The 16,789-nt window shown below is 35.7% G+C and overlaps 1 protein-coding gene across 3 annotated transcripts in view; it reads left to right on the top strand.

The window, feature by feature from the left end:
• The window catches only part of FBXL17 (F-box and leucine rich repeat protein 17), a 288,616-nt gene that overhangs the window by 105,027 nt on the left and 166,800 nt on the right, over positions 1-16,789 (top strand). The window contains exon 7 of one of the 3 annotated variants that reach the window (XM_027671154.1): positions 11,611-11,729. The exons of 1 other annotated variant lie outside the window; for it this stretch is intronic. In XM_027671154.1, coding sequence (XP_027526955.1) covers positions 11,611-11,620 — 10 coding nt within the window. In that variant the 3' untranslated portion in view covers positions 11,621-11,729. Of the gene's footprint in view, positions 1-935; positions 1,166-11,610; positions 11,730-16,789 lie in introns of those variants that run through there. One more of the 3 variants, XM_027671153.1, reaches the window with a different exon arrangement.

The raw sequence follows: 16,789 nt of genomic DNA, 5'->3' as shown, positions 1-16,789 counted from the left end.
TAAAGCTCAGAAAAGAAGATACAGTTTTTATTGCAATTACCATTGCATTCTGAGGTTGCAATCTATAATTCACCATGCAGTCAGAATAGACACAGTACCTGAAAAAGTGAGAGAAAGAAGAATGGCTGTCTTAGTGATTTACTGCACTGACTGTATTATGTAGAGTCTGTCAGTATATCCATTATAAATACCATTTGAAAGGAACCTAACCATGTTCTAAATTTGCTTTAGGCTGTTTCTTGCTGCATGGGTTATAAGCTCAAAATTAAACAATTTTGCAATTGTTTGGTGTTTTTGTTTGTTTGTTTTGTGGGTTTGTTTGGGGGGTGGTTATGTGTATTTGGTTGCTTTGGGTTTTTGTGTCTTTGGGGTTTTTTGGTGTTTTGGTTTGGGGTTTTTTTTGTGGGGGTGAGCATAAGGCTTATATTACTGGTGGGATCGTGCCATCATGTAAACAGGAAATGTGTCAGATGCTGCATGCTAATTGTCTTCAATTCTGATCAGGTTAACTCAGTAATGCTCACCTTTTTCTTTTGTTAAAACCAAAGAAGGCTGGTATATGCTGAATTTTTCATGATGTTAAATGTAGTTATTTTTTGTCTTGACAATTCAAGATTAACCAGTAAGTACTGACATGTAAAGGATATAGAAATTTAATGTACCTTTGAGGAGTTGTAGTCAGCTTGAAGAGTAAGATGGTGCTGAAACGGAAGTTGAACTGGCAGAATGAATAATTAGGTAGTTTTGAAAGTGACAGTAGTAATGTAATGAGGAAAATAAGCAGTAACTTGAAGTGGTGATGCCTGTAGGGTATAGTAAATGAAAAACAGGTGAGCAATACAAAATAAAAATGTTTAAAAATGCTAAATTGTCTTACATTTGAAGTCTTACTGACTTCTATTCATACCCAGTGCTTGTGATATACTGTTTTTCAGAGCCATGATGAAGTGGTCTGAGACTTCTTTCAGTCCATGTGTCTAGTTTTTAGTCTTGTGGAGTAAGGGAGACACTCCCACCTCCATGTGCCTGAAGGAACTCAGGTGCCTTGTCCAGGTAACCTTCAGAAGGGCAGACTGTTCCAAGCCTCACAGTTCTAGAGACACACAGAAGGCAGGAACATCCTGCCTGCTCATTAAGTAAAGCCTGAATTTTTCACTGGCAAGAACTTTTATAATCTGTAGTGTGTTCTCTGCCATTCTGCCACACCAGCAGTGCTGGGTCCATTTCTGGGCTCCCCAGTACAAGCAAGACATGGACATACTGGATAGAGCCTTGCAAAGAACCATAAATAAGATGAAGGGACTTGAGCAGCTGTGAGGAGAGGCTGACAGAGCTGGGGCTGTTCAGCTTGGAGAACAGAAGGTTTGGGGAGACCTTGTCAGTATTTGTAAACACATGAAGTGAGGGTGCAAAGAGGACAGTCGGGCTTTTTCCCATGGTGCCCCGTAACAGAACCAGAGGCACACACTGAAACACAGGAGGTTTTCTGTGAACATCAGGAAATGCTTTTTCACTGTGAGGCTGACCAAACTCTGGCCAAACTCCCAGAGAGGCTGTGGAGTCTTTCTCCTTAGAGAAAAGGATTCTAGGTGCTTGAGCAGGAGATTGAATTAGATGACCTCCAACCTCATCCATTGTGTGACTGTCATACTAACACTTTATGTTAGTGATAGTTTGTTTTGATTGTTGAGATGAATGGAGGTAGAGTAAGTGAGCTTCAGTATAGCAGCTGTTTTCCTTGCTTGCTCCTGATTTTTCAGTTTGTCATGGCATGTTTGGACAGACCATTATCTCCTGATTCTGGAAAATGTCAAGGAGATCCTAAAGAAGGTCCTTGAGGAATGTGAGATATATTGGTATCAACATCATTGATGTTATTGCTTATAGTGAAGAGCAAGAAAAATTTGGTTTCCGCTCTCATTCTTGCCATTTCTCTCCAGTACCAATTACTTCTTCCTAGTCTGTTTTATTTCTTGTCTTTACTTTTCTTCCCCTTCAGATTTCATCTAACAAAATCTTAATTTGTCTAATTAAGACATTCAGCAGATGGTTGTGAGCCTGTGGTAGTGGGAGAGTTAGGAGCAATTGCAAATGTTGTGCATTGTAACAACTTTGCCAAGTTGCAGTCAATTCAGATTGTGGTCTGTAGTCTGCTCTCATGCAGCTCAATTGAAAACATTGCTTCCAAAAGCAGTGGTTGTTTTCTTTGTGTGTCGTCATCTCTCCTTCCCCACCCCTGCAGCACTTTCCATAGTGTGAGAGAAAGAGCAAGAATAAACAGGACTTTATACCCTGTTTCTAGAGGATAGTGTTAAAATAAAACTAATTTACCAGCACATAGTACTCTGTGTTTCAAATTTCCATACTTTTTTCTCGATTGCTTTAAAACATTTTTATAGGCAGTTGTTGCCATTCGTATGATCAGTCATTATTTCTGATGAAAATCACATCTGTGTTGAACTGTTCAGTTTTACACAGGCAAAGAGCCGCCTTTGCTTTCCTAGATCTGTTTAGTTCTGTACAGTACTACTTGTTTCATTTTAAAAAAAGAAATTATGTTACCTAATAACATGCTGGATTTACCAAGACCTGCCAGCTTGTCATTAATAAAGGCTTTCATCTTCAATGAAATGTATGAATCTCTAATAATTGAAAAGTTCTCCTGGAGGAATGACACTGCCAGTTCCTTCTTAAGTTTCCTGCAGTTAGAAGGAAGGCAAGCTGCAATGAAATATTAACCTACTTGGGAAGCTGTTTAAATTCCATGTACAGTAAAATTTTTGTTCACCTTTAGGAAAAGAGTTTTCACAAATAGAAATTACAAGTCATTAATGATTAATACTTTAATTCTGTTTCTGCAGGATGAACTAATGTACTTTTAAATGAACATTCTCTAGAAATCAGGAAAATAACAAGCCATACCTGATACATCTGGCTTCATACAAAAATTGTTATAGGAGATTAGTGGAATTAAAGTTTTGGACTGTTTTTAATTTTATTTATCTTTAGTTATTTTTCCTTCAAAAATAATTTATTTTGAAGTTTATGCTTTTGCTTTGCTTTTTCATTTTTTTATGCAAATGTGCACATATAAATATAAGGTAGTGTGTATGTAGCAAAGAGAACTGTGAACATCATATGATGTGTTTTCTGGGTGGGTGCTAACAGATTTTTGAATATGTGTAGGCATGCCAAAGGTGTTGAATAAATAACTGCTTCCTATTTATAGAAGTCTTAAGTCCAGATAAGAGTTACATCTAGGTAAGTTTCTAAATCTGAGTTACTATAATTTGTTTGCTTCAGAAGTAACTTATCAGGCAGTATTGTTTTTTTAGTTGAAGCCACGCTATGTTTCAGTCAGTCTTTACCAAGAGTTAGTCCTGCTAAACTTTATGGGTCAAAACCTGAGGCTGAATGCAGCATCTAAAAAAACTGGGTGCAGGAAAGATTTAATCAATTTGCTACTTGTGGACCCTGCCCAGTGCAGAGTAGAACAGAACTCAAAGGCTTATTTTTGTGTCCACCTGCAACGGAACAACGGGAATTAATTTATAAACTGAATTCCAAACTCACAGATGCGTACAGTGGATTATCTGTGAATTGTTCTTCCCTTCTCTGTTTCTTTCCTGCTCCAAATTACTATTAGCTAAACTTTATTAGGAGTTATGCAGTTCTGCCAAGGCATCTCGCTAAGCTCCTTGAAAGTCCTTTTCAATGTTACTGAAGTCACACAGTTTATTTAAAGCTGGAAAATCAAGCATGAGTTGATACAAAAGGTTAAAAAAAAAAAAATCCATACTGGATTGGAAGAAGAGCTTTGATTTGCAAAATACTAATAGACAAACAGCCTTTTATGGTCCTCAATTAAGTATATGTTTGGTATATAATAAAAAATATATTCATTCAGACGTACCTTCAGTATGTTTATAAATTATACATTAATTGACCTAGGATCTAAGAAACCTAATTTTGTATAGTTTTTATTACTGTCACTGAGAAGATATTCACTGTTGAAGTATTTATCTCCTTACTAGAATCAAGTCATGAAGTGTAGGTATCATTCTATTACATAAGTTGCTTTTCCATGCTAATCTTGGGAAAGTATCTACCAACAAGGCATAACAATATGCTTGTTAGGCTTAAAAGTGTATAAAATGCTACTAAGCAAGGCCTGTCAGATGGCATTCAAATATTCATGCAGTCTTCAGATACAGAAAATACTTCCATACTCTGAATAAATTACTTAAAAGCAGAAGGTCTTACCGTCAGAATCATATAGCTCTGTTTTTTACAATCTATGTATTTCTTTTGGCTGATATTTTACAGTGGTTTCTTTTAAAACACATCTGTATGCAGTGGTGCTGATCTCTTTTAAAGTGATGCTGTAAATTTTGACAAATGTAGGCTGTGATGAGAGAATACCTTTCCTCAAGCATGTTTTGTTATATTTGCATTTTAAAAGCTGCAGAAAAACTAAAAGCATTAAATAATTTCAGTTAAAAAATCAGATCATAAATAGTGTATTAAGACTATAATTTTATGTTTACTGATGTATGACACAACTAAAAATAGTTTTTATAGATTGTGTGAATCTGTAGTAATTTAGACTCCTATATAAACACAGGTAAATTCAGTTTCTGGCTTCTAACGTTTAAAACTTTAATAGAATAGAAATGTAGTTGATCATTTAGACTTTAAAGAAAGTGTTTTTCTAAACTGTATTGCAAACTGTAGTCCCATTACTACTTTCGGAAATATCAATTAACTATTAGCCAGCAGAATTTGGCTTATAAAATTTGTGCCAAATTGGTGTCTGGAATTTTAAATGATACTGAACTCTCCTGGGGCAACCAGAAAAAAAGGAAAATACATCCTGCATAACATAGTTGTGCTAGGTGGTTTCCATTTGGACTGTGCTCCTGCCTGTTTCTGGTCTCTTTGTTGCTGACAGTTGCCAACAGAACTTACAGTGTTTGTTGTATCTTGGAGCTGACTGTAATGGACATTCCTGATTTTACATAATGGCAGCAGTAGCTCAGAAATTTCAGGTTATCTTCAGCCCTCAATTAATCATTAAACCACAAAAATTGTTCTATTTTAGAACGCTGTAAACTTTGTTGTTTTGGTTTTGTTTTTAAACTTAGCATTCAGAATTTAAAAGAAGAGAATTGAAAAACAGCTAAAAACTAGGTTTTCTAGTAATATCTTACTTACATATCTCCTTACTTGTAATGATAAACATGTCTTAAACATGTGCTCTCAGCAAAAAAAAAAAGATTCCTACTATGAGGAGTTTCTTGTGTTATTCTCTTCTGAAAAAAAAGTGTGTGTTTATTCTGGTTACTGTATAAATGCTGCAATAAACATTGCTGTCCTTGACAGATTTCATTTTCTAATTAAAGCATTGTCTTGTTATGAAAAAATCTAACCACAGTATTGAAGGCTGTTAAGAATGTGTGTAAACACTTAAAATCTTAAAGTCAATTTTTAAAATAAGCATTTCAGGAGAATTTTCAGTAGCACATATATTTTTATTTTTGCTTGTAACATTGTTTTGATTAATTGTTTTCCTATGTAATACATGTAGCTCAATAGTCAATACTGTCAAATACTTGCTGAATGAAGTTTGTAAAAATGTGCCACAATTAGCTCTGATCGAAATGGTGATATAGTCATATATCTATGAATTGGAATACCGATTAGTTTTAAGAAATAAGTAAGGTGAAGCAATGTGAGAACTATAGTTTTTATAAAAAACTACACAAAAGTTGAAGTCCGAATTTGCACTGTTGTAGCCATTTTTTCCTAACATACCAATCAGAGAAGATAGAAATTGGGGGTTAATACTTATTGTTTAAACAGTTGTGGGTAGGGCTTCAAATACCTCAATACAATGAATGTACAAAACTGTACTGTAATGCATAGTAATATAAAACATGCACCTTTTAGAAGTTAAAGAAGTATGTAGATTTTGAATTGGTTTTATTTCTGGTTTTATTTTTTCTTTCTTTTTCTTCATAAAATAGCTTTCTATAATTTTGCATTATAAGTGACTGCAAATGAATAATGGACTTGTTAAAAAAACCTCCCTGAAGCATTTTTTGTATTGGGTGCCAAAATGGAAAATGGCAGAATAGAAGTAAGAACAGCTGTCAGGGTTTTTTTCTTCTCTAGATCTTGCCTTAGTCTGTGGTCCTTTCATTTACAGTCTTAGTGACACATTAATATTGTTTATTCAGTTTTTACTGGCTTCAATTCAGAGTTGATTGCATATCTAATGATCACAGAATTTAGCTTTCAAGTTCTCTAAGTTTGTTCTGAATTTCTATTTAATTCCATATATATAAATAACATAATGTATAGGCTTTTGGTTGGGATTTTTGGGTTTGGTTTGTTTGCTTGTTTTGGTTTGGAATTTTTTGTTTAATTTCATTTTGGTTTTGTTTCTTTAAGTGCATGGATACCTTTTTGCCATCCCTAAGTCCTAATATGAGGATTCAAATAGTGAGTTTACAGCTAAAAATTGTCACTGGATCTTCAATTTAATTTCAGCAAATTATTTTATCACAATTCCATTTCAATCTTTCTTTTTCATTGTTTTTTCTGAGCATTGAAAGGGTCAAAAAAGTATTGCGAAGCAAAGTAAAGCTTCTCCTTTTGAGACTGCACATTATTCTAGTCGTATCAGAAGAGAAGGCCTTGTACACACTCACTCATCTTCATATAGTGCTTATTGCCTGTCACAATTAGTCTTTTTCAGCAAATGTTGTGAGAATAGTGGTATTAAATAGAAAGTTGCATCAAATTAACTTCTGTTACAGCAAGTCATATGGTCATATAAAGATTCATACATGTTCTTCAATATCATCCTAAAAGGGGTACTGGAAAAACAAATCATTAATTTTTTTAGGTACTTTGACTGAACATCAGCTCTCATTTTGCAGGATTTTAAAATCCACTGGTGGTATAGTTTAGAAAAGTAACCCAACTGTGTTCAAATTAAAAACCACCATTTGTGGTACTTGTAAATATCTGGAAACAAAAGTTGCACAAAATCCCTCCACTTTTGGAAACAGAAATTATTTTAACAAATACACACAATGTTAATTACTCTCCCAGAATTCTTTTAGAATGTGAGATTTGCGTGTGAGTGATACCATTGTTTTTACTCACACCATGTAAATACAGATGATGCTTTACAATTTTCGCTGTAATGGTTTCATCATTTAATATAATGCTTTAATTTTTCCTGAAATATCAAGATACTTTTTGCACTGAAATATTGAATAATGTGTAACATCCATAGATATATATGTATATACGTATTTTATGTCTATGATATTAACTTATTCACAGTCTTGGAAAATTGATAAAAATTTTCCCAAGCTCATTGTAATATTACTTTTTAAAACAGGATTAAAATTCTAATAAAACACATTCTAGAAGAAATTAATTTCACTGTTTCTCCACATGTACATTTCTAGTGGCTGTCCATGTCTATCTTGTGAAGTAATCCCTTCCTGTTCCTAAAACAGGAAACTCTGCAATTCTTCATTAACAGTCATGGGCACTTTGAATAAGAGCATAGCACAAAGAGTTTAGTGATTTCTATTTGTCATCTCATCTTCGTATTTGCAGAATAAATATCTGCAGTGGAGAGGGAGGGCAATTAAAGATGAGGAGTCAGTTCTAATACTGACTAATACTAATGTAAAATTCAACTGTTAGGAATTGCTTAGTATTCCTGATATGTGCAGGTGGTTCAGACTGTCTGTGTAAAACTAGATTCTCATTTTAGTACTTACAATACTCTAAGTGAGCCAAAGTGTAAGTGCAAATTGTAAGTGAATTGTCAGGAAAAAGTATTATTATGGTAATAATGAAGGACACAAATGTTCATTTAGGACTCAGTATTTGGGAGATTGGAGGATGGAGAGTGTTTCTAACGTATTTGTCACTTTTCATTGAAGTATATGATTTAAACATTTTTTTCACTCATGAAAGCAAGTGTAAACTATTGTTCTGTTGTAACACAGCATGAGGAGGTGACTGAGAATCCTGTACTTTTGTTTTGCTTGTTAAGTGTGGGAAATGATAGAGATGACGATTTTTCTTAATTGCTCTACTGTAGTTACAATTATAGAGAAAAGGACAATCTAGTCATTGTCAATTAAACTGCAAAAGAAAACACGTTTTGCAGCCCTGAAGAACCATTATGTCAATTTTATGCTGTTCATCAGTGTATAACACAGTTGCTGGGATATATAAATCTTCTTTAGAATTACAGTGGACTTGCTCCATTACAGGCACTTGGTGCTGCTGAGCAGAGATAACCTTAAGTACTGTGTGTTAATTGCATGTTCCTTCGTTGTCGCATATTTCTCAAGATCTGTGTGGAGTAAAACCTGGCTGCTTTAATGAATAGAAATGCCAGAGTGCAGTTTGACCCTTGTATTTTCACAGTTAAGAGACAGAGAGTGACAGAAAAAAAAATCTTTAGCTTGTAGGTGCTATGGTTGTGTTGGCATCAACTTTAACAAATGTGGTAATGTTAAATATTGAAATACTTAAGCTAATTTTAATACAGTAAATATGCAAAAAAAAGCAGAAGTATCTTAACCATGGTTTTTTTTCTACTTTTTCTCTCCCCGCTCTTTTTCTTTTACTCTTGGATACACACACAAAACAGAGGTCACTTGTAAGAATTATTCAGTATAATAAATAGAATCCTGACAGCTCTGTTAAGTGTGGTTAAGTTTCTATAGGTTGTCTTGAAAATTTATTTTGCACTAAGAAATTGTTTTTATTCAAAAAAGTTTCAAGGATGGTCAGGGTGTAAAATTTTAAGTGCACATTCTGTTCTTATTCAAATAATCATCAAGAATTGAAGGAGTTTTTTTATTAGTTCAAGTGCCAGGAAGTACCCTAGGAGAAAAGTTGAGTCCTTCATCATGCCTCTAAAAGAAAGATTCTCACTGTGTCAGACCACAGGTTGTTTTCTGATGTTGCTAACACCTAATAAAGCTGCATATGTCAAATTGGGACATTGAATCAATATTCATTAAAAAAAAAGGCAGTCTAGAAATTGACTTAACCTCTCAATTATGCCTTTAATGTAAAGAGTTATTTTTTTAACATATGGTGGGAATGTAGGAAATATTAATATAGGAAATGTACTGTTGAAAGATGAATTGCTTTTGGGATACACTCTCTAACAATGTGATGGAGATATTCACAGAGGTATTCATAGCAGTGGAGGTATCAAAAATACCTGTAAGGCAAAACAGCAAATACCAAGGCACCATGTTTAGAAAGAGGGTATAGAAAAGTAGCAAAGGGCAGAGGCACAGACAGGTCTGATGGCTGGGCCCAGAACAGTCAGATGATTTTTTTAAATTTTTTTTTTAAATCCAGGTGCATAGATTGGCTTAATTCAAAAGAACACTGACTACAAGCCCTAACAGGCCCTCCACGTATTCTTGGACAACCTGACCGTGGTATATTTGATTAGAGCAGGCTTTGGATTTACTTCAGCACCCCATCATTTGTTGTATTTTGAACCAATATTTTTGCCACGCAGGGCATTTTTTTGATGACTTTCTCTCTAGGTTCATGGGAAAATCTTCTTGAAAGGACAAATCAGTGGTAGATGGACCATATTCTTCTGTATCCAAATTCTTTTACCTCTAGATATCATCTTTTTTGATTGTATTTATGTCTGTGTTCTCATTAAAAAAAAAAAAAGAGTTGGTGAGAAATAATAGAGCTGGTATTACTAGGAGCTGTGCCTCGGGATTGCAGGCATTGTGAATGAGAAGTGAGAGTGGAGTGAAGGTCTCATCAGACTACAGTTTCCTCCTTATTTTTTCAATAAAGAATAAACTAATATTATAACAACCTAGATTCTATGTCTATAAATTCTTATTAATTTACTTTGCAAGTGAAATTGAAAGTGCAGCTGTTGATTACGTCATTCATACTATGTCTGTGTTGTCATCTGCTTACAGAGTCAAACATTCAGACAGAAAAATCTTAGCGCTTTCAGCAGACAGCTGTAGAAAAACAGATTGCAGGGAGAAGAATTGTGCCTGGGCTTGGAGGCACTGTTTCCTTTGCACTTCTCTGTTGTATGGAAAACAAGGGACAAGGTGGAAGCTGATTATCATTTCATAGCCTTTGATATGTCAGAGTATGTAGGATATTTGCTGTTTGGGGTTTCGATTCACCTTGTAAAATAATTTTCTTTTACTTATAAATGCGTTTCTGAGGTTCTACAAAGACGTAGAGCCTGGTTACCTGCAATGCTTGTCTTGAGCACTTGGTACACAGAACAGAATGCTGGACTTTTGGGGAGGGATCGATGGATTGAGATACTGAAATTCACAAGCTGAAACAGTGTTGTGCATGGTACTGTGGTACCCAGTAGTGCAAGTTTGACCCACGCATTTTGCTAAATATTCTTTGTTAAATAATGTATGCTCTAAAGTTAGGAAAGAGCAGTTGAATCTTAAAATTTTAAATTAGTTTCACCCTAGATAGCAAGAGCATGAAGGAGAGAGATTTTATTTTTAGCATTGTTCTCTATTGCAAACAGAATTAGTTTAATACTTAAGAAAAAGACAAAATATGTATTTGTTTGCAGAATAGATTGGCTAAAAAAAGAATTTAGAAATGCTGAGACATTTTGGAAAACTGTATGATCCTGTGAATATGGTTACAGAGTTGAGTGCTATTTTAGGCTTTACTGTCCTTGTCTTGTTTAGTTTAACTAATTTAATCTCTCAATCCCTCATTTCTTCCTTTACAAAATAAGAAGGGGAAACTATCTTTTTAAGGACTACTAATGAAAAGCTCACAAATATTTATTGTTTCATCTACAAAGTGCAGATGAATTGGAGAGAGACTGTTCACTGTATAAATTGGGAATTGAATTTAAGAAAAGCAGAAATGGCTGTATTTCAATGTCTAATAATTTGAGTATCTCTCTTAATATTGAAGACTCTGATACCATTCATCAGACTTGTAGTATTTGTAGCTCTGCAGGATTCTTTCCATATGTTGAAAAAAAGACTAAATGGAATACAGTGTAGTATCCCTTATTTATAAAGACAGCATTTTATAGATTAGACATTTACTGTATTAATTCTTTATTTTTGATGTGGTTCCCAAGAAAAGGAGTAAGAATCTGTTAAATAGTTAAGAGATCAGAATACGTCACTTGCTTCTGTAGTGCTGGGAGTTCTCAAATCTTAACAGAAGTTGAGATTTGTAGCTGTAGTATGCCCTGGAAAGGGCCATAGCACTCAATATCTTGGGAAGTTCTTCTTCCTGGGTAGTTTTGTCACATTCATTTCTTTCTCAAGCAACAGAATAAGGGCTACAAAATATTTATTTATTCATAAATTTAAAGACTACTCTGGCTCATATTTTTAAATCCAATTTTTTTATCTTCAGAATGAGGTTAATATCATCTTTCTTTCACTTTAGAATCTTACTCTTATTTTTCCTGTGCATTTTGGTTCCTTAATTTGAATCTAGGCTGCTGTCGTATACTGGAAGAGATTGGTAAGAGATCAACAGTCATTTTTTATTTGTATGTATATCTTCTAGGTGCATATAAAATTACAGCTGTTGAAATCTTTGGGTGATTCAAGAAGAAGGAGGTAGTAAATAACATTGAAGACAGACTGTTGATGCCAAGCCATCTATATTATTTTAGTGAGCTAAGCTCGTGCTGGGAAAAATGCATTTCAATATAGCCATATATAAAATTGTATATTTAGGGAATGTAGAATATACCTACACAATGGGGAAAGAGTTACAGCTTTGAGAGCAGTGATTTTGACACAGCATAGGGATTATGAAGAGTAAAATGGAACTCACTATCTAAACGTGGCAAAACAGCATGTATTGAAAGGGGCCAGTGTAAAGAAACTTATTTAATCTTTGCATATACCCTTAAAAAGGATAATATCACAGTGTTACAACCAGCTCCCATATTAATATTTTTTAAAGTAAAGGAATATGGTCTTCTGACAATACAGAAAGGTTGAAAGGCAATTCACTTGCAAAAAAAGTGTAAAAGAGTTTTAAGATAACAGCTGGTGAAATTTTAAAATCTGTAAATAGGAATGAAATAACTTGCATTTGAAAATGGACATTTAAATCTGAAATGAAAAAAATTAACTAATAATTATATCTTAGAATGAATTACAAAGGAAAGTGAGTTCTGGGTTTTTTTCTTTTGCCTTTTCAGATTGTAAATGATGTCTTTAAATTTCCAGAAACCACTACCTTGCTACAAACAGTGTAACTTAGAATAGGATCATTCAGCCCAGACCTCAGGGGGTCTATATTCCATCACCCTGCTCACAGCAGGATCATCTGTGAGACCAGAGCAGGAAGTTACATATCAAAGTTTCCAAGGATGAGGTCTTTATAGCCCCTCTGGGCAACCTGTGCTGCTGCTGGGTAGTCCTCGTGGGGAAAAAGTTCGAAGTAGACACCCAACCATCCAGTTTGAAACTCTTGTTTCAACTTTCACAGTTTATTCTCATTCTCTGAGCATACACCAATATTAAGAACCACAGTTTGTCTTGTTGATGACCTTGTAGGTACAGGAAAGCTGCTTTATGTGACCCCATCTCTCTTCCAGGCTGAAAATACCCCTCTGTCTCTCACAGGGCCCGTGTTCCAGCCCCAGACCATTGTTGAGGGGATAGTTGACCGTCTTTGCTGCCAGAGTGCACTGCTGACTCATTTTCATTTTGCTGCCTTCCAAGACCCCAATTCCTTTTCTGAAGAACATCTTCCCACCCAATTGGTCTATAGCTATCCTTCCCCTTGCAGACAAGTGCAGATGAATATCATAGCACCACAGAACGATGTGGGTTGGAAGAGACTTTCAAAGGACTTCTAGTCCAACCCCTGTGCCATGAGCAGAGACACCTTCAATTAGATCAGATTTCTCAGAGTCCCATCCAATCTGACCCTGAATGTTTACAGGGTTGGCCCATCTGCCACCTCTGTGGGGAACCAGTGACAGTGTTTCACCACCCTCGTTGTAGAAAACCTCTTCCTTATATCTAATCTAAATTAACCCTCTTCTAGTTTAAACCGTTACTCCTTTTTCTATCATAACAGGACCTGCTGAAAAGTTTATCCACATCTTTCTTATAAGCACCCTTTAAGTAACGAAAGGCTGCAATAAGGTCTCCTGGAGCCTTCTCTTCTTGTCTTGTCCACTTGAAAAGTGGCCTTGTTACCAATGTCCACAGAGACTCTGAGCCATTGACCATTGCCCTCTGGATATGACCATCCAGCCAATTCCTCATCCATTCAACAGTCCACCCATCAGATCCATTTCTCTCCAAGTTAGAGAGAAGGATGTTGTCAGACCATGTAAATTAATTGACTCATAAATTATGTGACTGTGTCGGATAGTTACTAAATTTCAAATTGATTTAGTGCAGTTATTTCATTGTTATGAACACTGCTGCTGTTTGAAAATCCTAAGAAATGGAATTGTTTTGTAGGATCTTTTTGTGACATAAATGCTTTAGAATTACTTGCCATTTGTATCTGGATTTCAATAGCTGCAGAGATCTATCATGCCTCACTTCGCTGTCCTAAGATGAGCTTGTTGAATGTTGGAACAAATAGTAGCAGCTAGTTCTAAAAGTCATAATACTGTCTTTTGGCAGGAAAATAATGCCCACAGTTTGACTGTTAATAATGTGCCACAGGGCTCAAGAGTTCATTAATACAGACTTGTTTAGATGCTTAGAATGGCTAAAATCCCTTCACTGCTATTCCTGAAAAAGAGTCACAATTTTTCTATAGTTACTGTATGCATATTCTTAGCATTAGTAGCAGTATTTTATAAATAAAAATACTGTACAAAACCATTTTCTGGTTGTTTTTTCTTTTAATTGGTAAACTCAGATCAGTTTCTACTCGTTTTCTGGCTTTTTTTTTTTTTTTAAGTATATCCTGGTGCTTTAGATTAGATTCCTGCAACTTCCCTGGGACTCTCATGTGCCTGCCAAACTTTAGCAGGAATACCTGTAAATTGTTTCATCTGTCTTCATGTACCAATTTTTTTTTTCTTTTTTCATGTAACTGAAATAATGGCTATAGTGAATATTTATTACATAACCAACAGTAACCTTTAAAGAAAGTCTCCTGTAATGTATGCTTGAGGCAGGGATTAGCCTCATAAATTCTGGTTCACAGTACTTCTGTGTAATTATTGTTAAAGCCTTAGGATATTAGTAGGATGTTAAAAAGGCCATCTTCTTTTCTTTACATATTGTTCATTGCTTCTGTAATTTCTCAGGAAAAAAATGGTATTTACATATAATTAACCTAAAGAGCTTTTAAGAGATTATAAGTTGAGCTAGGAAAAATAGCATAAGCCCTTCATGTTTTATTAAAGAGCTGCCTTGAATGGTTGTACTGTCCCATGGCTTTAACAACTTAAATGTGAGATTCTTCTTTTTTACTGGGTATAATCATGATTCTGTTTCATGTTTTATGCAAGCAATGTCTTATGGAATCTTTTCATTGGAGCCTTGTGTTTAACTTATTCAAATTAAAGTTTTTCTTATGGGAAAAGAGAAATTCAGGAAGAAAGTAACTTAAGTAATTTGTGAAAACAAATTTGAAGAGGAAATATTCATCATCAAACTGACAAAGTGTAAGTGCTTACAGTAGGATTCATGGATACATATAAAAAATATATCATGCTTATTGGAATACTTGGAAGGCATTGGCAAAACACTAGAGCTTATATGAACCTAAATTAAACATATTTCTTCAAGAAACACTGAGAAACACTTACTTTCAGTTTGCAACTCAAGATATTTGATATGACTATTTAGATAAGATGGGTATAGCACCAGCCAGTTTTTCTTTTTACAGGAAGAGTTTGACATTAATAGACCAGTAACTTTGTGTTTTGTGAAAAACTGGAACCTATACACTTAATTTTAGTAGAACCTAGCCCTTTTTTTAAAAAAAGTAAGGGATTGTGAAGAATACTGATGGTTTTGCTTGAAGATTTAATTTACACAGATTTTATTATTAATTTATTTCATGTTCTTTATTCTCTGATCTTGGAGATTGATTAATACAGATTAAAGAAATACTTTTACACTCTTCATCTTACTGCCAGTTAGTGATAAGAAGTTTCCTGAAAAAAGCTATCAGGATCATTTACATATCCTTCACTTGTATTACAGAATGACAGAATGGTTAAGGTGGAAGGGGACCGCTGGAGGTCATCTAGTCCAGCCACTATGGCCAAGCAGGGTCATTTTAGACCACATTACGCAGGATGGTGTCCAGAAGGTTCATGTTTATCTCCAGTGAGGCAGACTCCACAAACTCTCTGGCCATCCTGTTCCAATGTGTGGTCACTGCACAGTAAAGAAGTTCTTCATAGTCAGGTGGAATTTCCTGTCAGTTTCTGACTTTTGCCTCTTGTCCTATTGCTTGGCACCACTGAGCAGAGCTGGTCCATCCTCTGACACCTTTCCTTCAGGTACTTATAGATATTGATGAGGTCCCCTCTCAGTCATCTCTTCTTGAGGCGGAACAGGTCCAACTCTCTCAGCCTGTCTTGTAAAGGAGATGCTCCAGACCCTTAATCATCTCCATAGCCCTCTGCTGGACCTGCTCCAGGAGCTCCATGTCTCTTGTCCTGAGTAGCCCAGCACTGGACGCAACACTCCAGATGCGCCCAAACAAGGCTGAGTAGAGGGGCAGGATCACCCCCCTCGACCTGCTGGCAGTGCTCTTCCTATTTGCACCCCAGGATTCCTTTGGCCCTTTTGGCCCCAGGGGCACTGCTGGCTCATGGACAGCCTGTTGTCCACCAGGACCCCTAGGTCATTCCCCACAGAGCTGCCTTCCAGCAGGTCAGCCCACAGCCTGTCGTACAGAGGTTATTCTTTCCCAGATGCAAGACCCTGCATTTCCCTTTACTGAATTTCAGATGCTTCCTCTCTGCCCATCTGTCCAACCTGTGGAGGTCCTTCTGAAGGGCTGCACAGCTCTCTGGAGTGTTGGGGTGCTCCTTCATCCAAGACTTTGATGGGTAAGTTAAGCAATACTGGAGCCAGTATTGCTGGCCAGTTACTCACCACCAGTGAGTAACATGCCTTCAGCCAGACTCTGTGCCACTGATCACGACCCTTGGAAAGCTGCCACTCATACAGTTCTCAGGCCGCTTCACCGTCCACTTGTGCAGCTCATGCTTCCTGAGTTTGCTGGTGCAAATATCATGGGAGACAGTGTCAACAGCCTTGCTCAAGTCCAGGTAGACAACGTCCACTTCTCCCCCTTCGTCTATCCAGACAGTATTAAAAATAACTAATGCTGTCTTTGGAACTCTGAAATAGCAGTTGGTGTTGATACAGCAAGTGTGATGTCTTCTTCTGCCACATTTTTATAGTATTTATTTACTATTCCTTTTATATTTGGAAATTGATATATATAGAGAGAAGTTGATATATATATATATATATATAAATTGTTTAGGGCTGCATTTACCTAAGTTGGATTTTGATTTTCCAGTAAATTGAATTTAGTCTTTAAATGTTAATTGGAGTTGCATAATAACTGAAAAAACCAGTAACAACCGAGCCCCAAAACAATATACATGTAAATGGAGAACTGTATAAGATTTATACTGTCACCTTTCTGTGAATGTGTTATATCCTCTGATGCAGATACATATGTTGTAATGCCCAAATATAGCATCAGATTGTTAGAAAAGGATTGTTAA

Source organism: Neopelma chrysocephalum, unplaced genomic scaffold (genome assembly GCF_003984885.1).
Source record: "Neopelma chrysocephalum unplaced genomic scaffold, ASM398488v2 Primary Assembly neopelma1_97034, whole genome shotgun sequence".
Classification (NCBI taxonomy): Eukaryota; Metazoa; Chordata; class Aves; order Passeriformes; family Pipridae; genus Neopelma; species Neopelma chrysocephalum.
This window is presented reverse-complemented; position numbering and strand designations above follow the sequence as displayed.